General features: G+C 43.4%; 1 protein-coding gene across 6 annotated transcripts in view; it reads left to right on the top strand.

Moving 5' to 3' along the window:
• Nucleotides 1-24,204, top strand: part of cntfr (ciliary neurotrophic factor receptor) — a 645,331-nt gene extending 621,127 nt beyond the window's left edge. For all 6 annotated transcript variants that reach the window (XM_062972626.1, XM_062972628.1, XM_062972627.1 and 3 more), the window contains 3 exons: nucleotides 11,966-12,146; nucleotides 19,531-19,675; nucleotides 23,123-24,204. In XM_062972626.1, the coding sequence (XP_062828696.1) occupies nucleotides 11,966-12,146; nucleotides 19,531-19,675; nucleotide 23,123 (327 nt within the window). In that variant the 3' untranslated portion in view covers nucleotides 23,124-24,204. The remainder of the gene's footprint in view (nucleotides 1-11,965; nucleotides 12,147-19,530; nucleotides 19,676-23,122) is intronic.

Below are 24,204 nucleotides of genomic sequence, written 5' to 3'. Positions count from 1 at the left end.
CTCTCAATGGAAACGGGTTAGTCAGAGGTTTCTCTGGCTGCTAATCTCACGCTTCTCCGTAAGTTAGCCTTCTCCAAGCGACTTGTTTCCCAAAACAGCCTCCTATCAAAGGGAGGGGAAGCGCTGGGAACAGGCTCAGTTTCAAGGGCTTTTTTAATGAGCTTCGGGCTTGAACTGTCAACAGGGAGCATCTGGAAGGGGACAGAATCTTGCTGATTCAGCATAAACCCCATATCCTCGTCGCTCTGGTCTGCAACGAATACAGGGTCATGGCCCGAGGGTCTCTGGGACATCACAGGATGTGCATTTCAGTCTCCAAGGATGGGAAAAGTCCTTTCTGAATCATAGCATTGGAAGGGTTCCCTGGGGTCATCCAGTCCAACCCTCTTCTGCCATGCAATGCAAGCCCTCCTGACAGATGCCCATCTAGCCTCTGTTGAATGAAAGAAGGAGACTCCAGGCAGCAGCAGATCCCACGATTCAATGATCTAAAGTTTAAGTGGGAAGTGCCATTTTCCTGCAATTTGAATCTGTCACTCTCTTTTGTCCTAGTGCAGTGATGGCCATCCTATGACACGCGTGTCAGCACTGACACGCCTAGCCGTTTTTGCTGACACACTGCCGCATGCAGATTGATTGGATGACTATGTCTTTTGTGGCCAAATTTGGTGTGATTTGGTCCAGTGGTTTTGTTGTTTACTCCATGGGAATTATGCACATTACATTTATATATATACTAGCTGTGCCCGGCCACGCGTTGCTGTGGCAAAGTCTGGTGGTATGGGAAATAAAGTATTGAGGAATTGGTGGTAGTTAAGGTAAAGGGTAAAGGTTTTCTCCTGACATTAAGTCCAGTCATGTCTGACTCAGGAGGTTGGTGGTCACCTCCATTTCTAAGCCGAAGAGCCGGCGTTGTCTGTAGACTCCTCCAAGGTCATGTGGGTCAAAGCAGATAATATAAGATTATAAATGGGTTATATAGCTGTGTGGAAGAGCCTTGAGTCTACACTGCCATATAATCCAGTGCAAATTAGATAATCTGTGGAAGAGGCCTAAGTGAGGCCTAAGTCTGCCTGTCCCGTAACTGAACCCTGGCTGTCCCTTGGCTGAGTTGGTTGCTAGGAGACCAAGTGGGCAGAGATTAGCCCTCTAAAATGGCAGCCATTGGATAAAAACAATTATTGCTCTCCCTCTAATTAGGACTTTATTTTTCTTTTCTTTTTGTTGTATCAACCTAGAGGCGTGGATGATGGGTTGTGTGGTCAAATTTTGAGGTTGGGGGGCCTGTAGTTTTGTTGTTTTGTGGGTCGCCGTGATGCCATCACTCATTTATATATATAGATTATATCCTTCTATTATTATTCTATTATTAATGTAGTATATTATCATATTATTACCATTATATTATTATTATATTATTCATTATTCATGACTAAATTGAAACTACAATAGAGAGAAATCAGCGTGGAAACTGCAAGAGGTACCATAGATTGCTGTACATGGAAATAATTGTAATAAATAGTTTTTGATTTATTAAATACAGTTATATATTACAATTATACATTTTTGTTATTTAAACTATACATATTGCAAAATTATGTTGTTGTTTTTTTCTCAAAGTGATACACCACACAAGTCATGCTAGGTTTTTTGGTGAATTTTGACACACCAAGTGCAAAAGGTTACCCATCATTGTCCTAGTGTCTATAGCAGCAGAAAACAAGCGCCATGGGATACCCTTCCCAGTATTTAAACACGGCTCTCATATTCCCCTCGTAGCCTTCTCCAAGTTAAATGTGCCCATCTCAATTGGGCCATGCTTTCCAGACCCTGGACCATTTTGCTGGCCATTCTCTAGACCAGGGGTCCCCAAACTAAGGCCCGTGGGCCGGATGCGGCCCTCCAAGCGCATTGACCTGGCCCCTGTCCTAAACTTCAGATTTAGGGTTGACCTGAGCCTACCTGGTCTTTGGAGGTCTCTTTGCTTAGCTACGGCCTTATGAGACCATCTAGATGGCTTTTGGAGGTCACTTTTCTTACCTATGGTCCTATGAGACCGTTTAGATGGCCTTTGAGGGTTCCTTTCCTTACTTATGGTTTTATGAGATTGTCTAGATGGCCTTTGAGGGCCCCTTTCCTTACCTATGGTCTTATGAAAACATCTAGATGGTCTTTGAGGTCCCTCTCCTTATCTATGGTCTTCTGATGGCCTTATGAGATCATCTAGATGGCCTTTGAGCGTCCCTTTCCTTACCAATGGTCTTATGAGATCATCTAGATGGTCTTTGGAGGTCTCTTTGCTTACCTATGGTCTTATGAGATCTTCTAGATCAGGGGTCCCCAAACTAAGGCCCATGGGCCGGATACGGCCCTCCAAGCTGATTTACCTGGCCCCTGTCCTAAACTTTAGACCTAGGGTTGACCTAAGCCTACCTGGTCTCTGTAGGTCTCTTTGCTTACCTATGGTCTTATGAGACCATCTAGATGGTCTTCAGAAGTCTCTTTGCTTACTTATGGTCTTATGAGATCATCTAGATGGTCTTTGGAGGTCTCTCTGCTTACCTATGGTCTTATGAGATCGTCTAGATGGTCTTTGGAGGTCTCTTTGCTTAGCTATGGCCTTATGAGACCATCTAGATGGCTTTTGGAGGTCACTTTCCTTACCTATGGTCCTATGAAACTGTCTAGATGGCCTTTGAGGGTTCCTTTCCTTACCTATGGTTTTATGAGATTGTCTAGATGGCCTTTGAGGGCCCCTTTCCTTACCTATGGTCTTATGAAAACATCCAGATGGTCTTTGAGGGCCCCTTTCCTTACCTATGGTCTTATGAGATCATCTAGATGGTCTTTGGAGGTCTCTTTGCTTACCTATGGTCTTATGAGATTGTCTAGATCAGGGGTCACCAAACTAAGGCCCATGGGCTGGATGTGGCCCTCCAAGGTCATTGACCTGGCCTCCGTCCTAAACTTTGGACTTTGTTGTTGTTTATTCATTCAGTCATTTCCGACTCTTTGTGACCTTAGGGTTGACCTAAGTCTGAAATGACTTGAAGGCACACAACAACAACAATCCTAATTTTGGACTATTTCGTCCTAATCTGGCCCCCCAACAGTCCGAGGAACTGTGAATTGGCCCTCCACTTAAAAAGTTTGAGGACCCCTGCTCTAGACTACTTGTCCATCTCCTTCTTGAATGGCTTTGACCAGAACTGGACACAGGGTATTATTCCAAGGTCTGGTCAAAGTATAACAGAGTAGGGCTTTGACTTCTCTCGATCTCAACACTAGACTCCTCTTGATGCAACCTAGAATCGCATTGGCCTTTCTAGCAGCCGTGTCACCCTGTTGACTGATGTCCATCCAAGTCAAGGATTCTGAGCTCTATAGAGGTGCTTTCCATGCTACTTGGGTTCGGTTGCGTTTTAGGGTAGCGTCCTTCTCACATTTTGGGCGGTTGGTCAACGTGGGTATAAGTTTCATGCTTAGACTTAGTTTCCATCTCCAAAATAACTCATTGCAAATTCAGATATTCCAAAGCATAGGAAACAATCCAAAATTTGGGACACTTCTATTCCCTAGCATTTCATATCCGGGATGCTCAACCTGTATTGTAAATCTAGTAGGTTCTTCTAAGGAGGTGGATGAACATTTGTATGCAATACAGCTACACTTGCGAAAGCAGTTGTGCTTGATGTATTTAGCTGTACATTCATTAACATACATGGTGTCTAAGGTTTTTCTACATTGTAGAGTTAATGCAGTTTGACACCACTTCAATGCTATGAAATCATGGGAGTTATAGTTTCACAAGTCTTTTGCCTTCGCTGACAAATAGTTCTGCTGCATTCTCCCCAAACTACAGCTCCCAGGATTCCATAACATTGAGCCACGGTGGTTCAAGTGGTGTCAAACTGCATTCATGCTACAGAGTAGATGCACACTTGGTTCAGTTGTATAAAGTCACCTTTATGTGTGTCACAATTCATCTCCAACCCCATCTGTTTGAATTAACCCTACAAAGCTCCACTGGAAGATGTTCCATAAAAAAAGTACACTGGGAACTTGCTGCAGTGGGCCTTTTGGCTCCCTTGGCCCATCCATCTTGCACTTCTGTGGGTTTTCATATTTTCTCCTGACATAATTTCTTGCGCTCTGCCAGGTTGCAGAGACCAGCTGCAATCAGATTAAAGCCAATCTCATTTCGCTGCTCAGCAAATAAGCCGCCTTCCCAAAAACAAGGAATATCAGATTAGCCGGCCGGGATCTGTCTTTGAAGGATGGGTTTGCTAGTTGCTTTGCAAAGCTAATGGTTTCTGCAGGAAGGCGATTGTGCCGAGGGTCAGCGGAAAGAGTCCCCACATAGAAAGGGGGAAAGGAGGAGAACATAGAATTAATGCACTGTAGAGCATAGGCAGCCCCCAAGTTACCAGCAAGATAGGTTTGGTCTTAAGTTGAATTTGTAAATAAGTCGGGACAGGGACATTAACTTTGGATAGCACTGGAAAGGGTTCACACCCCTGTCGTGCTTGTTTTGCTTTCTGTGCCCATGTTCCCCTCACTTTCTGTCCCTTGTATTGCCCTCCAAGTTATGCATCCTTTTAGCTGCATAATAGTAGCTGAAGGTTTTGAAGTGTCCTGTTTTGTCTTTCAAGAACAGCCTTAAAATACTGTGGTAAGTAAATGAAAACTGCTTTACTTCAGCAAAACATAAACTACAGCCCACTCAGTGGCATAATGCAAAAGGAAACAAAGAAGTCTTAGGGCAAAGACAGTTCTTAGTCTCTGATAAATTCCCAAATCAAATAGCAGTCTTACTTCAGACAAAGAAACAGCAATAAATCCTTAGGAGCAGTTTCCCAGATGCAGACTTGAAGCAGGCACAAGGGGAGCAAAGAGTCAGTTTGTTCCCAGCAAGAGCTGGCTGCACCTGCTTCTGCTTTATAGCCCTGAGTCCCCTCACAGCTGCTAGGGCAGTTCCCAATTACTCAGCTGCATTTCTGGCAGCTATTCTAGCTGAACGACGTCTCTGCTCTGTTTCCTTTCACCTCTCCTGAAATGTGGGTACTTGCAAAATCTCCTCCTCAGATTCCAACTCACCCTCTGATTCATGTACACTTTCCTGTTCCCCTTCCTCTTCTGAAGAAGAGGAATCCCCAACAAATTCCCAGGATTCCACATAGAAAGGTATGGCAATGGAAGTGTCATCAAATTGTATTAATTTGTCAATGTAGATGTACCAGGCATGGACAAGCTAAGGCCCGGGGGCCGGATGCGGACCCCTGGGTACTTACCTCAGGCCTTCCTCAATTTTTTTTGCTGAAGTAAAGCAGTTTTCATTTACTTACCACAGTATTTTAAGGCTGTTCTTGACAGTCAAAACAGGACAGAATTGTAATTGTACAAAGTCTTCAGCCTCACCAAACTACAAATCCCAGAAATCCATAGCACCCAATCAGTTAGAGCAGGCATGGTCAAACATTGGCCCTCCAGGTGTTTTGGACTTCAACTCCCACAATTCCTAACAGCCGGTAGGCTGTTAGGAATTGTGGGAGTTGAAGTCCAAAACACCTGGAGGGCCCATGTTTGCCCATACCTGAGTTACAAGTGTTGCCCAACTGCATTAATCCTGCAGCAAAGATGCACCCGATGTTTGTGAGGTCTCGATTGCAGCAAGTCAAATTGTCTTTCTTGTTAGGATGGAGAAATTGTGCACATATTGTTCGATTCCCCGCCTCCTCCCAGTTACAAAGACGTCCTGCGTGCCCTCAAGGTCCTTTCATTTGCTGTGTTTAGCAAAGGGCAGGCTGCTTCCGTTCGCATTTCCAAAAACCTGTTTTGTGCTGTACTGTTAGCGATTTCCAGGCCTCCCGCTGGTTTCCGCGGCCAAAGAGCCAATTAAGACGCCGTGCTCGGCTCCGGAGGATGGAAGCTGATCTCAAGCCGAGGTCTTCCAGCACCTTTCGCCGGGACCCGAGAGCCAACCTTCCTAAGAGCTCTACTTTAACAGAGTTTAGCAGAGATAATTTGCAAAAGAGATGAGATCTGGACCCGAAAGAACGGAGCCGTCCTGCCAAATTGGGCTTTGATGGTGCAAAAGTCTCTTGGGAAGCCTCGCTAGTGATTTGGGGGATTGAATGCAGGTTAAATGACATGGGATGGAAAATGCCTTTTGAAGCTGATCACCAAACCAAGGAAGACCCGTCCACTTCCACAAAGACCATGGACTGCATGGAGCGCCGTTACCTTCCCGCCGGAGCAGTACCTATTGATCTACTCACATTGGCATGTTTTTAAACTGCTAGGTTGGCAGAAGCTGGAGCTAACAGCAGGAGCTCACTCCGCTCCCCAAAGTCGAACCGCCAACTTTTCATTCAGCAAGTTCAGCAGCTCAGTGGTTTAATCCGCTATGCCACCAGGGCTCCAGGGTTAGAGATGGAGATATGGATGGATGGATGGATGGATGGACAGATAGATAGATGATTAAATGCCAATACCAATGGCAGACTTGGGTACATCTACATTGCAGAACACGTGCCGTTTGACTTCATTCTGTGAGCTGCAAGTTCCTGGGAAAACCCAGTTTAAAACAGCTGAAGAAACCCAGTGGTGACCTTGGACAAGTCACATTTTCTCAGCCTCAGTGGAAGGCAGTGGCCAATCCCTTTTAATGAATGTCATCAAGAAAACCCTCAGATAGAGCTGTCGCATTTTTAGAGCCACGTAGTGTTGGACTTTAAATCTTGGGCTATGGCTTCTACACTGTTGAAGGAATGCACTTGAATTGCCATGGCTTTGGAATCATAAGGGTTGTAGCTTTTAGCACTCCTTGGCAGAGAAGGTTAAAGATCTCAGCAAACGATTGCTCCTGGGATTCAGTAACATTAAGACATGGTGGTGAAGGTGGTGTCGAACTGCATTAATTCTGCAGTGTAGATTCACTGTCTGGATCCCAGAGACTAGAGTTTCCATCCCAAGCAACACACTGGATGACTTTGAAAAAGTCACATTCCCTCAGCTTCAAGGGGAAGCTTCTTCTGAACCAACTTTGGCAAGGAAACCCCATGATAAGGTCCCCTTAGGGTCACCATAAGTCAGGAAGGACTCGATGGCACACAGCAAGAAGAAGGCCTCTGGAGCAGCAGATGTCCAATCCCTAATGCTATGCCACCCGTGCGCTCCCCTGCCATGCTCTCTGGCTGGCTTCCATCCGCCTCAGACAGTTCCCTTCTGTTCCCAAACATTGCTGTCCTTTTCCCCTAAATGCCAAAGGACTTGCAAAACCACGCGGAAATTCCTCCAGTTTGGCATGAAGAAGGAGCCAAGTCTTCTGTGATTCTTAAGTAGCATTTCATGTTATCCGCATCCTTGATTGTCGTGTGGATGATGCAGGTTCTCGCCTTCGGTTGTGATGCAACTGCTGTGGGCACCTGCAATGGGCTCATTTTGCTGCTGAACCAAATACAGGCAGTCCCCAAGTTACAAATAAGATACATCCTATAGGTTAGTTCTTGAGTTGAATTTGTATGTAAGTTAGAACAGGTATGTTTTTTAAGTGTAACTCCATCCCCGTTGTCTCACTAGGAATCGTTTGTAAGACGGATGTTTGTAACATCTTCACAATGAAGTACAGTAGAGTCTCACTTATCCAAGCCTCGCCTATCCAAGCTTCTGGATAATCCAAGCCATTTTTGTAGTCAATGTTTTCAATATATCATGATATTTTGGTGCTAAATTCGTAAATACAGTAATTACTACATAGCATTAATGTGTAATGAACAACTTTTTCTGTCAAATTTGTTGTGTAACATGATGTTTTGGTGCTTAACTTGTAAAATCATAACCTATTTTGATGTTTAATAGGCTTTTTCTTAATCTCTCCTTATTATCCAAGATATTCGCTTATCCAAGCTTCTGCCGGCCCGTTTAGCTTGGATAAGTGAGACTCTACTGTAGCTGGGAATTTTTGTCCCATAAGGAACACATGGCACCATTACACGTACGAAACTCGAACTATCTGAGACCTACTTGCCTTTCGGAAAGCCTGCAAAACCTTGCTCTTCCGACAAGCTTTCAATGGGTGAAAAACTTGGGGCTATGTCTGTTTTTATTGTTGTTTTTATTGTTTTTATTGTTATTTTAAAGCTAAGTGTACTGTTTCAATCTATTTCTGTAAACCGCTCCGAGCCAAACTGGGAGTAGCAGTATACAAGCCTAATAAATAAATAAATAAATAAATAAATATGTGTGGCATCATGTGCATACATGTTCATTGTGTGTTTGGATGCACACTTCCACAACATTGCCATTCAACTTAAGCTCAGTGTAAAACAACACAACAACAACAACAACAACAACAACAACCAACATTTTATTTATATTCCGTCCTATCTCCCCAAGGGGACTCAAGGTGGATCACAGAATACATACATGGCAAAAATTCAATCCCGTTTGGACAGACAGGACAAACAGAACAGACAGAAAGGAGGTATGTTGTCTCAAAGTCCAGTTTTGTGATGTCTCATGGGCCTTGTAGTCCCGTTCCTAGTACTATTGTGGCAGACGAGGAGGAAAACATGGGATTTCCACCGATTCAGCCAGAATCGGAGCCCTTGCACCTGGAGGATGTTTGCCCTCAAGAAGTCAGCCAAACAAGCCTTGGGCAGAATTCTCCCCCGTTCTCTCGAAAGGACAATTATAACAGAGATAGAGGAGCTAGGGAGGCGAATCGCCGGAGCGCCAGAATCGCAGCCAAACAATTAGCAGATTAGGTCTGCTTCCCTTGGGAAATTCTAAGGAGTCATGCATCTGGACAGTGTTGGGTTTCACTTCTAGTTCTCCAGGGAAAGTGTTCTTCTGGCGGGAAACGAGACCCTATTTAGGTGTTTTGCCGCGAAGGAAACCTTGCGGAGTCAACTCGTCAGCTTGAGGAGAGAGATCGTGTGTGGACTACGCAACTCCAGTTCCTTGTTTCCAGGACCAAGTTCCAAGCCTGCCTTGTTCCCCGGACCTCGCCACGGACATTGTTCTTGCTTCTTGTTTGCCTCGTATCAAGTCTTGTTTGCCAAGAATCTAGTTGTTTTCCAGCCTTGTTGTCAAGCTCCAATGGACTAAAAGACCTTGTCATCTCCCCACACTATTGCTTGGCAAAGTGTGTGTTTCGGGTATTGGATTATAACTTTGGACTTTAATATCACATATTGGACATTATTTTCCTGGACTATATTTGACCTTTCCTGAAAGGTCTACTTCTGAACTATATTCTTCACTTGTTTTTATTGACTTTATATATTCCTATAATAAAGATATTAGATAGAATCCGGCCTCTGCGCATGGTTATTGGTGTTCTGTAGCCTAGGTCCTGACAAGTTTCGATGCCTTGGAGGTTGAGTTCAGATTCAGTCATGGGGGGTGCTGTTGCTCCATTCTAAATGACGAAGAGCCATCAGGTTTCCTCCTTCCACTTTCCTTTTAGTCATTGCATTTCTGATCTTTTTCTTTTATGGTGTCGCAAAATACCACCCCTGCTAATTAGCGGTACCTGATTTCTTTGCTTGCAGCTCTAAGCTGTTTTCGAACTGCTTAGGTAAACAGTGAGCTGGGCTTGCCGATCGAGTGCTCACCCCCACCGGGCTTTGAACTTTGAACCTTTCGGTTGGTAGATATTATTACTAAAGCCCAGCCCTCATTCAGCATTCATTCAATGCAACACTAAAGTAGGATCTAAAAAGCTATTTTGGTAACTGGTTACATTTTTGCCTGAAGTGGTTATTTCTTCAAATCACTACTTTTAAGGGCAATTGCTTATATTACCATTGTTTTATCTTGGGTAAGCATGTGTTTATCCAGCCTGTGTACTTGGAGGAAAGAGAAAGGGCTCATAGGTGTTTGCTATAACTCAGAAGAACGGTTTTGTATCGTTTTGCAATTTGTTTCAGAATGTCCAAGGTGCAATGTCTGAATTGATCACTTGGGGGAAGCAGAGAACACTTCCCTTTGTTTCCCAAAGCCATAATGCTAACGGTTAAGTGGATTGGGAATTGGTTGACCGGCCAAACCCAAAGGATGCTTCTTTCCAATGGCTCCTCCTCTGGAGGGAAGTCACTCATTGGGTGCCACAGGGTCCTGACCTGGGCCTAGGCTATTTGGCCTCTTTATCAATGACCTATCAATTAATCGTTGGGCTTTTCCCTATGTGAGCCGCTCTGAGTCCCCTTGGGGAGATGGAAGCGGCATACAAAAATAGTTGTTGTTATTATTAGTAGTATTATGACCTGGACAATGGAATGGAAGGCAGGCTTATCACATTTGTAGATGCACCAAATCAGGAGGGATGGTTAATACTCCAGAAGACAGCATCAGTATCCAAGGTGACCTTAACAGATTAGAGAGCTGAGTCCAAACTACCCAAATGGGTTTCAGCTGGTAGAAATGTACGGTGCTATAGGCAATAATGCACAAATATATAATGGGTGACACCTGGCTTGGAAATGGTCCAAATTAAAGGGATCTAGGGGTTTAAGTAGACTACAAGCTGAACTTGAGACAACAGTGTGATATAGAATCAAAGAAACACTCGCTGTTCTCTCACCCCTGTTTTTAACTTTGTCTCGTTTGTAACTGGGTGTTAGGGATTCCTCTTCTTCGGAAGAGGAAGGGGAACAGGAAAGTGTTCATGAATCAGAGGGGCAGTTGGAATCTGAGGAGGAGATTTTGCAGGTACCCACTTTTCAGGAGAGACAAAAGGAAACAGAGAAGAGAAGTTGTTCGGCTAGAATAGCTGCCAGAAATGCAGGAATTGGGAACTGCCCTAGCAGCTGTGAGGGGACTCAGAGATATAAATCAAACCTCCTACTCAACTACAATCTTCCTGAATTGAATTCTGCCCTGGACATGAATAAGAGGCAACTAAGAGACTGGCTATTTTGGATTGATTCAAGAAGGACTTTGCAATCAACCAGGAATTCAAAATTCTCCCCGTGGTTCCCTTTTTTAAAAACTGAACATTTCAGAGCCAGATATCTGATTAAGCTCAAGCCATTGTCCTTAAGAATTGCCTTTACTGAGCTGCGATTCCAAGTAATGCCTACCGCAGTGTTGGATGGTCGCTATCATAATGTGCCATGGGAAAATAGACTATGTATCTGTGGCCAAAGTCAGGTAGAAGACATTGTGCATTACATGTTAGTTTGTCCATTATATAGTGCCCCAAGAGAAAGACACCTGGAACCCCTGCTGACTCATGGTAAAGGGAATTGCTTAGCAGAAACTGTGCATTTTCTGCTGAGTGACACAAACAACTATGTAACTCACAAAGTAGCCCTGTTTGCTCTATCTGCAAAAAAGATCAGAAAGAGAGAATTAGATAAAATTGCCATCAACTGCCGAGGAGATTCAAAGGATTAAGTGGACTCACAATATGCATCTATATGTGAACTCTTTCGCATTTTTTTAAAAATTACTGTTAAATGGCATTGTTTTAACTCCTTGCGGGAGCACAATTATGGCTTCTGCTCAGTATCATTGGAGTCTATTGCTCCGAGGGTACTATTGTGTGCATGCGTTGCTTTTTGTCATGGCCTTGGGCCCGTACAATAAACTATTTTGACTTGATATAAATCAGAAGCAGGTGCAGCCAGCTCTTGGTGGTAACAAACTGACTCCTTGCTCCCCTTGTGCCTGCTTCAAGTCTGCATCTTGGAAACTGTTCCTAAGGCTTTATTGCTACTTCTTTGTCTGAAGTAAGACTGCTATTTGATTTGAGAGTTTATCAGAGACTAAGAACTGTGCTTGCCCTAAGACTTCCTTGCTTCCTTCTGCATTATTCCCCTGAGTGTGCTGTACTATATGTTTTGCTGAAGTAAAGCAGCTTTCATTTACTTACCACAGTGTAACTGGGTGACAGCCTGTAGCATATCCACCTTCATGACAAGCGCATCCCCACCCAAGCCTTGCTTTCTCCTCCCAGGTGGAGCTCTCCGATGGGACATCCCACATCATCACGGATGCCTACGCCGGCAAGGAGTACATCATCCAGGTAGCGGCCAAGGACAACGAGATCGGCACCTGGAGTGACTGGAGTGTGGCTGTCCATGCCACGCCGTGGACCGAGGAGCCCAAACACCTGACCACAGAGGCCCAAGGGACAGGTGAGAAATGGGAGACGTAGTTCAGCAGTTGTTTGAAGCAGGGATGATGGAGACGTATCCATCTTCCCAGCCATCTATGTTCTACCTTTCTTCCAGGAGCTTCCAGGAGAGATGGAAACAAAACAGTAAGAGATGTTTGACTACACCAGGCATGGGCAAACTTGGGCCCTCTGGGTGTTTTGGACTTCAACTCCCACAATTCCTAACAGCCGGTAGGCTGTTAGGAATTGTGGGAGTTGAAGTCCAAAACACCCGGAGGGCCCAAGTTTTCCATTTATTCTGTAGTGTAGATGCACCCCGAGATGGATCTTCCTTGCCTTTCCTTTGCTTCTTACGTCTTCCAGACAAAACCCAACGACTGGAATTTATTTAATTTATTAAAATCTCATTAAAGCCTTCAGGGGCCCGCATTGATTTCATCCAGACCCTGACATGTGTTATGGTTATAAATGGCTTCAAAACTATTTTTAAACGGATTTCGCCCGGCTTGTTTCGACATGCCAGACGATTTCCCTGTGCTGTTTGCCTGGTTTAATTGTTTTCTAAGCAGATTTATAGAGTTTCAAAACTGGTTAAACTGATTTTAATTTTTACGGCGACTTGAGGTCTTATGATTCGCCGGGCGGGATATAAATAACTAAATACATTGCACTGAGCTAAGAAATATTTTGAAAGCTTATAGTGCTTTTTAAAACCCTCGAAACAGGAAGAAATCGGGGTGAATTCTTTGCAATATCCTCCTTTTACCATGATGTCAATTCTGGTAAACAACGAAGGGGACTCAGGGCAGATCACAATGTACATATACATGGCAAACATTCAATGCCATATGAACATAGAGACAGAGACAAAGACAGACACAGAGGCAATTTAACCTTCTCCAGCTTCCAGCTTCCTGAGAGTATGCTCGATGCCGGCCACAGGGGGAGCAGCTGCTTCATCATCCACTGTGACACCGAGTCCTTGGATACTTCCTCATTCCAAACTCTGCTGGATGATTTTTATGGTGTCGTAAATTAGTTAAATTAGCCTCCCCACATAAGTGGTACCTAAATTTCCTACTTGATAGATTCTTAGGTCAACAATGAGCAAGGCTATTTTTTATTTTAATCGTCGGGTGCTCACTCTGACACGGGCTCAAACTCATGACCTCTTGGTCATAGTGATTTATTGCAGCTGGCTATTAACCAGCCTGCGCCACACTCTTATATGAGTGTGGATTGAATCATAGAATCATAGAGCTGGAAAAGACCCCACAGGACCACCCAGAAAGACACCATCAAAGCCCTCCTAATAGATGGCCATGCAGCCTCTGCTTTGAAACATCCAGAAAAGAAAACTGTCTGGAAGTTCTTCCTAATCTTTCCCAGGGCTCTTTCCTACAGTTCAGTTCCATGGATTCATTGTGTCAAACAAGCTTTCCTTCTCTCCATGGGACATCCTTTCAATGAGTTAAGCATAACTATCATGTCCCCTTTTCACTTTCATTTCTCCACACTAATTATTCCCAGCTACCTAAGATACTCCTCGAAGAGAGTCATAATTTCCAGACCTTTGACCATTTGAGTTGTCCTTCTCGGGACACTTTCCATCTTGTCCATCTCCTTGTCGAATTGCTTTGCCCAGAACTGGACACAGTGTTTTTCCCAGGTGAGCGAGTCTCCTTGTAGAGGGAAAAAGCAGGGTATAAATAAGCACAACAACAACAACGTCTGACCAAAGCAGAAGAGAGTGATACTTTCTTCGGTCCAGACGCTAGACTCCTTTTGATGCAACCTAGAAACACATTGGCTTTTTTAGCTACCGCATCATGCTTTGGATTCCTATCCAGCTTGTGGTCACCTAGTACTCCAAGATCCCTTTTATCTATACCATTTTCAGGCCATGACACAAACACAGGATACAATTTTGCTCATTGCTCAGACACATGTGAGGACTTCTTTAGTTGTGCCTTCCTGAATAACATTGTGTAACAAAATTTGCAATATATATATATATATATATATATATATATATATATATATATATGTTCCCAGTTTTAAAGTGTTTTAAACTTCCTTTTGTGCTTGTGTCAACTAGGTTGAATTAGTTGAGACTCTATAAGGTCCTTCCACATTGCCTTTATATCCCAGGATCTGATCCCAGATTATCTTCTTGTCCCATATTATCTGGCAGTGGAGACTCATATAATAATAATAATAATAATAATAATAATAATAATAACAACAACAACAACAGACATTGACAAAATTACGATTTGCCAACTGCAAAAGGCCACCCAACTGGGATCTGCACGCATCATCCGAAAATACATCACACAGTCCTAGACACTTGGGAAGTGTTCGACTTGTGATTTTGTGATATGAAATCCAGCATATCTATCTTGTTTGCTGTGTCATACAATAAAATAATAATAATAATAATAATAATAATAATGCAGACTGTACAAGGAAACCGACGAAACCATTGATCATCTCCTCAGCTGCTGTAAGAAAATCGCACAGACAGACTACAAACAGAGGCACAACTATGTGGCCCAAATGATTCATTGGAACTTATGCCTCAAGTACCACCTCCCAGCACCAAAGAACTAGTGGGATCACAAACCTGCAAAAGTATTGGGAAATGAGCACGCAAAGATACTGTGGGACTTCTGAATCCAGACTGACAAAGTTCTGAAACACAACACACCAGACATCACAGTTGTGGAAAAGAAAAACACTTGGATCATTGACATTGCCATCCCAGGTGACAGTCGCATTGACGAAAAACAACAGGAAAAACTCAGCCGCTATCAGGACCTCAAGATTGAACTTCAAAGACTCTGGCAGAAACCAGTGCAGGTGGTCCCGGTGGTGATGGGCATACTGGGTGCCGTGCCAAAAGATCTCAGCCGGCATTTGGAAACAATAGACATTGACAAAATTACGATCTGCCAACTGCAAAAGGCCACCCTGCTGGGATCTGCGGGCATCATCCGAAAATACATCACACAGTCCTAGACACTTGGGAAGTGCTCGACTTGTGATTTTGTGAAACGAAATCCAGCATGTCTATCTTGTTTGCTGTGTCATACAACGTCATTGTGTCAATAATAATAATAATAATAAGTTTATTTATATCCCACCTCCATCTCCCCCGAAGGGGACTCGGGGCGGCTCACAGAAATATCAAATAAAAACAATAACAGTATACAAACATGCACCAATTATAAAATCTGAACATTAACCTATGATATAAAAACACGCTTAATAAAACATAGAATTAAAACCAGCGAGGTTACAGTAATAGATAAGCTAAAGTGCGCATTATAAGTTGTAAATTCAAGATAACAGATAAAGTGCAGCAAATTCGTTTGGAATATAATCCAGTTTAAAGCATATAATCTGGGATCTGATCCTGAAATATAGGCCAGTGTAGAAGGGGCCATTGAAAAACTAAAGCAAAATGTGCTGCAGGATGATGCAAATTTTTTTGCAGTTGAATAAACTTTTTCCGTGTTTTTAGTTGGACTAGATGGCCTTTGGGTACCCCTTGACCATGCTTGCATTTCCAGTCTGGCTTGCTGCAGTGTGCTTTCAATGCGTCTGTGTGTGTGTCCATCCCCGTTCCTGTCTTGGCACGTCCCTTCCTGGTCGTGGGCCTGGTTTCCCAGCCGGCAGCAACGAGGGCCAGGCCCTGGACAGATGGACGGACGGACAGACGGACGATGCAGGGCTCCTTCTGGGAAGCCAGAGGCCGGCGAGATCCCATTAGGCCCTTGGAAGGCAGCCCAGCGCTTTCCTAGAAACAGAGCGCTGTTGACGCTGAGACGGCTTTCCTCCTCCTCCTCCTCCTCCTCCTCCTTGCTAACAGGCTCCCCGCCGTGCGCTTGGAAGGAAGAAAGGAAGGAGCACCAAAAGAATGCCTTGCTGCTGCGTGGATTGCATTCATATCCCCACTTTTCTCTCCTAAAATAATTCGGGGGGGAACTGTCCGTAATTTCCTCCACTGAGGAATCAATATATATATATCAAGATGCATTCGAAAGTAAAGCAAGAGAGCCCACTTGCACCTTCTGGACTCATTTGACTACGATCTGTCGTGGGTTCGAATCCTCCACCTCAATGGATTCAGTGGAGTACGGTGTTCAAACTAGAAGGACCTGTATTGTGTAATGCAGGGGTCCCCAAACTTGTCAGAGTATTTGCAGCGCAGCAGTAGTTGGATGGAATCAGTGGAACGCAGAACGAAGAGACATCAGCACAAACACTTGTGTCTGGACACTCCCCAGTTCCAGCCACACATCAAGGTCATCACAGCTTCTTAGTAATTAACTCTTTGCAGACTATAGTACACTCTGGATGATGCAATCAGTATGCAATACAGACAAGACACAAATTTCATTTAAACACTACCAATACACAAATCCCACATTAACAAAACTATGGACCGTGGGCCAGATTTTCCTGACCTCTGTCCTACACTTTAGACTTAGGGTTGACCTACGCCTACCTGGTCTTTGGAGGTCTCTTTGCTTACCTGTGGTCATATGAGATCGTCTACATGGTCTTTGAAGATTTCTACTTAGCCACGGCCTTATGAGACCATCTAGATGGCTTTTGGAGGTCCCTTTCCTTACCTATGGTCCTATGAGACCATCTAGATGGCCTTTGAGGGTCCCTTTCCTCACCTTTGGTTTTATGAGATTGTCTAGATGGTCTTTGGGGGTCCCTTTCCTTATCTATGGTCGTATGAAACTATCTAGATTGTCTTTGAGGGTCCCTTTCCTTATCTATCATCTTCTGATGGCCTTATGAGATAATCTAGATGGCCTTTGAGGGTCCCTTTCCTTACCTATGGTTTTATGAGATTGTCTAGAAGGCCTTTGGGGGGCCCTTTCCTTACGTATGGTCTTATGAAACTATCTAGATGGTCTTTGAGGGTCCCTTTCCTTATCTATGGTCTTCTGATGGTCCTGTGACAGTTGAAGAGAATGGGGCAAGGCTTGTTTGTTGATGCTTTGGAGGAGAAGACACAGTAGAGCCATGGATTCAAATGAGAGGAAAAGAAATTCCCCCTAAACAGTGGAGTCACCTTTGTCCATTTGAATCTGGACAGCCATCTGATCGGAGGGCTTGGATGTTGGAAAAGGGTTTGACTAGATAGCCTTGGGGTCCCTTTGAACTCTAGGATTTAATGGATCTATGATGCATCACTTAAACACTGATTTGATAGGTTCACTCTAGTTGAGATTTGAGATCTAGTTTTTTATTGGAATGATGTCCCTTGATCACCATGTCTGTGGGTCAACAGCAAAGCATCACAATGATAATCAGTGGTTTATACCAGGCATGGGCAAATCAGTAGTAAGTAAGTAAGTAAGTAAGTAAGTAACTTTATTTTTTTACCCCGCCACCATCTCCTCGCAGGGACATGGGGCAACTAACATGGGACAACGGCCCGAAAACAGTAAACAAGTACAACAATTAAAACATATTACAATGAATAAAACACAGCAAAATCACATTATGCAAACAATACATTACATTAAGCATAAAAGCCCATTAAAACATAAAGTAGGTAAAAGTAAAATAAAATACAATGAACCACCAGGATGGTGGAGGGGGATAGTATGGAGTGGCCAAATTGAACTAAAGTGCTGTAGTAAAGTTATAAAGTGCTTCGGGGCAGAGGACAAAGTGCAACTATTTCTTGACCATTGGGTGGGGATAGATGTCCAATTTATTATAAGAACCGAGAACGATGCAGAAAAATATATAAGTTAATTTTGGTCATGGGCAGTAATTACTCAAAAGCGCAATGAAAGAACCAAGTTTTCAATTGCTTTTTAAAAGAAGCAAGGGTGGAAGCCTGTCTAACCTCCCTAGGCTGTTGGGAATTGTTGAAATTGAAGTCCAAAACACCTGGAAGGCCCAAGTTGGCCCATGCCTGGTTTGTACCAGGCCATCTCATAGGTTAAATTAAAACATGAACAAGTAAAGGCAGAATTGCCAATGTTTCCAATAGAACTACACTGTCCTCTGGTGGCAAGTTGGAAAAGTCCTGCCTCCTTCCATTTATATAATCCTAAATCCAATTGACTTCCCACCTTTGCAGTAGGAAAATAAGTGACTGCAAATACCGTATATACTCGAGTATAAGCCGACCCGAATATAAGCCGAGGCACCTAATTTTATCACAAGAAAACTGGGAAAAAATTGACTCCAGTATAAGCCGAGGGTGCTAAATTTCAGAAATAAAAATAGAAACCAATAAAATTACATTAATTGAGGCATCGGTAGGTTAAATGTTTTTGAATATTTAAATAAAACTCTAATTTAAGATAAGACTTAAATAATTATTCTCATCTTCTTCAGTGTAAATGCCCTTATGTATCCTTTTAATAATAATAAAGTAAAATAATAAATGTAATAACAATAATAATATCAGAGTGAAATAATAAGTGTATTAATAATAATAAAAATAGAGTAAAATAAATGTAATACAGTAGAGTCTCACTTATCCAAACCTCGCTTATCCAAGTTTCTGGATAATCCAAGCCATTTTTGTAGTCAATGTTTTCAATATATCGTGATATTTTGGTGCTAAATTTGTAAATACAGTAATTACAACATAACATTACTGCCTATTGAACTGCTTTTTCTGTCAAATTTGTTGTATAACATGACGTTTTGGTGCTTAATTTGTAAAATCACAACCTAATTTGATGTTTAATGGGCTTTCCCTTAATCCCTCCTTATTATCCAAGATATTCGCTTATACAAGCTTCTGCCGGCCCGTTTAGCTTGGATAAGTGAGACTCTACTGTACTAACAATAATAATAGAGCAAAATAATAAATGTAATAATACCAATAAAAATAGAGAAAAATAATAAATGTACCATATATATATTTGAGTATAAGCCAACCAGGACCCTCACTCGAGTATAAGCTGTGAAGGGCTTTTTCAGTCCTAAAAAAGGGCTGAAAAACTAGGCTAGGTATATACAGTAATTGCAAATAACTTCTTTCTGAGCTACTCCATACTGGTCTATGAAAGCTCCTATCTGGGGTCCAATAAAGGCTCCTAACTGGAGTATGGGGTGAGGAAAGAGATGGACAGGATGGAAGGTGTCCAGAGCATTGGATCCAAATGAGATTCCATCTAAACATTAGTGAGAAGTTCCTGAGCTATTTGACATCGGAATATATTCTGCCTTGGAGTCTGGTGGAGTCTTCTTCTCTTGAGGTTTTTATTCCAAGTCTGGATGTCCATCTGTTGGGAGGACTTGGATGGTGCCTTCCTGGATGGCCGAAAGGAGGTTGGATTTGACAACCCTTAGGGATGTTTTCCCATTCAATGCCAGATTTATGTTCACTCCCTTCTTTGCTTTTCCGACAGAGACGACCACCGCCAGCACCTCCGCCTTCATGGTCGCTCCCACCGCCAGGCCCTCCGACCCCGACGATGCCGGAAACAACGCATCCGTGGCCCTTTCCTTAGTGGTCAGCCTGGTCCTGGTGCTGTTCAGCATTCACTTTATCTAGTAAGTATCCTCAAAGCAGTTTGCAACACTGATGTTTGCAGAGCCAACGCCATTCTAGACTCCATCGGTAGGAATATAGTATCTGGACCTGTCAGGTATTTCTTCAACCCGAAGTAGAGTTTGTCAGCTGAAACCGCCAAGCAGTATTAAAGTGCTGTATAGTATGTGAGCAATACTTGCAATGTGTTGCACTCTAGCCTTGAGACACCTTTTCATTCAGCACCACACCAGAGTCCAGTAGTACTAACTACATGAGTTTATTTTTAAAAGCATGTACAAAGGAGGGAAAGGCATTTCCCAAAAGAGCAGTAGAAAAGGAACTGTAAAATAGCAGCAGTCCATATACAAAAGAGCAATAGTCCAAAAATGGCAAAGTACCTGAAGACAAGAGAGTCAAGATCATAGGCATAAATCCATGAGCATGAAAACAGGAACTTTTTCGAAAGCAAACTCTTCCAGGTACATAGGCAAATGCAGGAAACTTGAATCGTGAACTTTAGAGCTTAGACAGGAACCTGGATCTTTTGGCAACATTGAGAGATAGCAAGTACAAGCCCGACCAAGCAGCCTTGAAATCATGCCTCAGATACTTGGGCTTCAAGGACTTCTCATGAACACCTAACTAATCTATCTTTCACTCCCTCCATCCAAAGACCTAATCTGAAATTGCGGGAAAACTCCCCATCGGCTGAAGGCTGATTCCCAAGAGCAATTGACCTTTCACCTGTTTCCCTTTCCCCTGTTGCTAAGGAGAAAACATCGAAATCCAAAACATCCTCTGTCTCATCTTCAACTGCCTGAAATTCTCCCTGATCACACACAGACTCCTCAGTTTTCTCAGTTTGAAACCCATCCTCCTCCTTGTCCTCTGGGAAATCCCCTGCCCTTTGCTGAGCCCTAACAGAATAAAAAGCAAAGTAGGAGCTTCTTTCCACAGGAAGATTTTATCTTTTGTTGCAGCTATTTACAGTATTCACTACTCTTTCCAGTATCTTCCAATCCACCCTACATCGTCACATCACCCAACACCAACTTATTCTGCTGGTATTCTTATATACACTTTCATGATGCAATATTCCATTCATGCTTTTGTTATAAAGCTGATGCAAAGCTAACTTCAAGGTTTTATTCTCCTTTTTCTTAATCGCTGTAACTGTGACTCAACACTTACAACACTTAAAGTAACCCAGCATTCTATCTCCAGAATAAGTTAGTATATTTTAAAACTCCAACAGGATCCAGGGGAGTCATAGCCCCACTCTGTTTTGCTTTGCTTAAATTTCACCTGGAATAATATCCCTGTGTCCAGCTTGGGGCAAAACAATTCAATCCATACAATTTGTGCAAAAATGCTGCATGGCAGGGCACATTGAAACAACATTGGCTCTGGGTTCGTTGAAGGTCTCCACAGATATAAAATGGGTGGCATCTGGCTTAGTGAACAAAGGCTGAACGTGAGCCAAGAGTGTGATGTGGCACCTAGAAAAGCCAATGCAAGTCTAGGCTGCCTTCATAGGAGGATAAAGCTGCAGCCTAGCACTGAAGCACCCATTCACCCAGCACTACATCAGAGGCCAGTAGTCCAGTAATAAAATATTTATTGAGAAAAGAATATAAAAAAAGAAAAAAGGTCAAATCTAAAAGAGACAGACAGGATATAATATCCAATTTTGAAATAAGCCAGAGTTCAATAGTAGTAATTCAAAAATGCCAGGAAAAAATCTCAGAACCAAGTGTGCCGATTACCACTGGGACCACCTTTACTGGCTTGTGCCAGAGTCTTTGCAGTTCAATCTTTAAATCCTTGTGTCATGTAAGCTTTTTCAGTTGCTTCTTGTCAATCCTGCTGTCACCTGGGATTGCAACATCAACGATCCTTACTTTTTTTTTTCACAATTGTGCAGTCAGGAGTATTGTGCTCCAAAACTCTTGTCAGTCTGAATTCTGAAGTCTCGGTGTAGTTCGACGTGTTTTTGGTAACCACGTTTTTGGGGTTCCAATCTATAATAATGGTTCATGACAGTTCGATTCTGTGATATTGGAAATTTCTGGGGCTTCTGAAGTTGTTTTGATTCCAGTTGCCCTACAGGCCCATGCCCTGGTTGCTCAGCAGTGGGTCCTGGTTCCTGTAGCCCACTTTTCTACGGGTGCCCAGGAGAAGCACTCATCGTGGTCCTTACTATCCTGGGCAATGATTAAGCTTATATAGACTTCTTTAGAGTTTGTTTCATCATATTTAAATGGGTTGAGTGCACTTAGATCTGCTTCTCAGTTGAGACCACTCTGACTTGGTTGAACCTACCACCAGCACAGTTCTGAACAACATAGAAGCAGTTAATTCTCCATGCCAATGTCAAGGCAGCAACCAATGATTATTGTTTACTTATACAGCGCTTTATCTCTCCCGAAGGAGACCCAAAGCAGTTATGTATCTGTTATTAATATTAAAATGTATTACGTATATTTATTATTATTATAGGGTCGTTGTATGTCTTTCGGGCTGTGTGGCCATGTTCCAGAAGTATTCTCTCCTTACGTTTCAGCCACATCTATGGCAGGCGAAACGTCAGGAGAGAATACTTCTGGAACATGGCCACACAGCCCGAAAGACATACAACAACCCTGTGATCCTGGCCATGAAAGCCTTCGACAACATATTATTATTATGTTTATTATGTTTGTTTATGTCCTGCTTTATATCTCCCTAAGGAGACTCAGAGCAGCTTAACATAACGGCACTAGCATATCTGTAAGGAATGGACGAGCTGTTAAGCTCTAATCACCCTCTTTATGAGCTAAATTCCCATTAAAATAGCAGAGTAACAATTGCAGCAGCGGTGAAACTTACATGGTGTGAGTTTTGGAAGGCCTCTGTGTCATCAGGAAGGCAAAGGGATGCAAAGTTAGCTTTAAAGTTTAAAAGCATTTATTGAGGTAAAAAGAAATCCATTGATGGATAGAAAAGGTTTGGACCTAAGTAGCTAATCTATCCTGTTCTAATACACATAGACGGATTAAAATAACAAAGCTCTAGATAGCTACATCTTGACTAATAGAGGACAGAGGTGTGTCCTCTCTGGAACAAAGCAGGAAGCTGGAATGGCAACCAAGCCTCGTGGGTCACTTCTTCTCTAGGGCCATAAACATTCCAAAAGGGCCAAATTGGAGGAAGTTAGGGTTAGGGTTAGGGTTAGGGTTAGGGTTAAAAGCCCTAGGAGAGATCAATTTCTAGAAACATCAAAGGGTGGACTGACCTAAATAGGATGGGAAGCAGGAAACAATGGTGAATCCTATCTAGGCATGCTTTAAAAACGGGGAAAGGATTCCCTCAATCTAACTCTATCATCTATCTGACTACATTTAGACTTGAGTAGTCCAGGATGATTCCCAACACATATGATTTAAAAATTGCAAACCCATGTTCCTCTCTTCTTTCCCATCCTGCAGACCCGGCCCCTGAGCCCCACGGAAGGGAGGTCTCCGACTTGCTGGAGCGTCTGTCTTTGCTTCTGTTTTGCACATGGTCTGAAGGACGCCTCGTGTTCCTCCTCTTCATCGCTTCACCTCCTCCGGAGCTCAGAGACCACCACCCGGCCCTTGCCTCCGGCCCCTTTGTGGCTACAAATCTCTGCAAAACGAACCACGGGACCCTTTGGGGAGGCAGCGGGACCCAGGGAAGGGTCTGACCTTTGGGAGCGAAAGGAAGGAAGGGGAGCGGAGGGGAGGGAGGGAGCACCAGCCATCCTGGCCCCGGGTTCGGATCATACAGCTAAGCCGCCATGCCAAAGAGGCTCCCTCCCTTGCACCTCCCGGGCAGAGAAGACAAACCGGAGCAGAAATCGGAAACCAAGAGGAGATCCGTCTCCTCTTCACAGCCGCGAGAAGGACCAACCTGCCGTACGTCCTCAGCCGAGCAAAACCGGGCAAGGAGAAGGACGAGAAAGCATCCCGTCCTCCAAAAACGACGGGAATCATGAGACCCACGGGACTTTGTGTGTGTTTTTCTGTGTCAAGAGCAGAGACAACGGAGGGGGAAGCAGGGTGGGCTTTTATACAAAGACACACAAAAAGAACAATGCAAAACTGCGCCCTGGAATACCGACCACCTCGCCTCCGAAATTTGGGGAACGTCTCTGTTTGTAGCTGCGTCCGTCCCGTTTATACAAAGAGACACTTCTTCGGTTTGTGTATCGGTCTTATTACAGGGGAGCGGGGTGTGTACCTACCTGCGGGGAATGTCATGACACGAAAGCGTCCCATCCACCCCCCACCCCTCATATTTCTCCTCCCCAAAGACCCCTTTTTGTAAGCCCGCTCCGCCCTCCCCGGTCCCCTTTTCGCAAACCCCGGTTCAAAGTGCAGTATTTAATACCGTACGTCCTATTATTCCAAACGGTCATAACTATGTATTTGAACTTTTTATAGATGTATATAAAAATATTACAAAAATCACACTCACAGAGACATGGGGAAGGGGAGGGGAGGCCCGGGAGAGAGGTGATTCATTAAATGTGACCATTTCATTACGA

The sequence above is a fragment of the Anolis carolinensis genome, chromosome 2 (assembly GCF_035594765.1).
Source record: "Anolis carolinensis isolate JA03-04 chromosome 2, rAnoCar3.1.pri, whole genome shotgun sequence".
Classification (NCBI taxonomy): Eukaryota; Metazoa; Chordata; class Lepidosauria; order Squamata; family Dactyloidae; genus Anolis; species Anolis carolinensis.
Note: the sequence above shows the minus strand (reverse complement) of the source record. Positions and strands in the feature narration are given on the sequence as shown.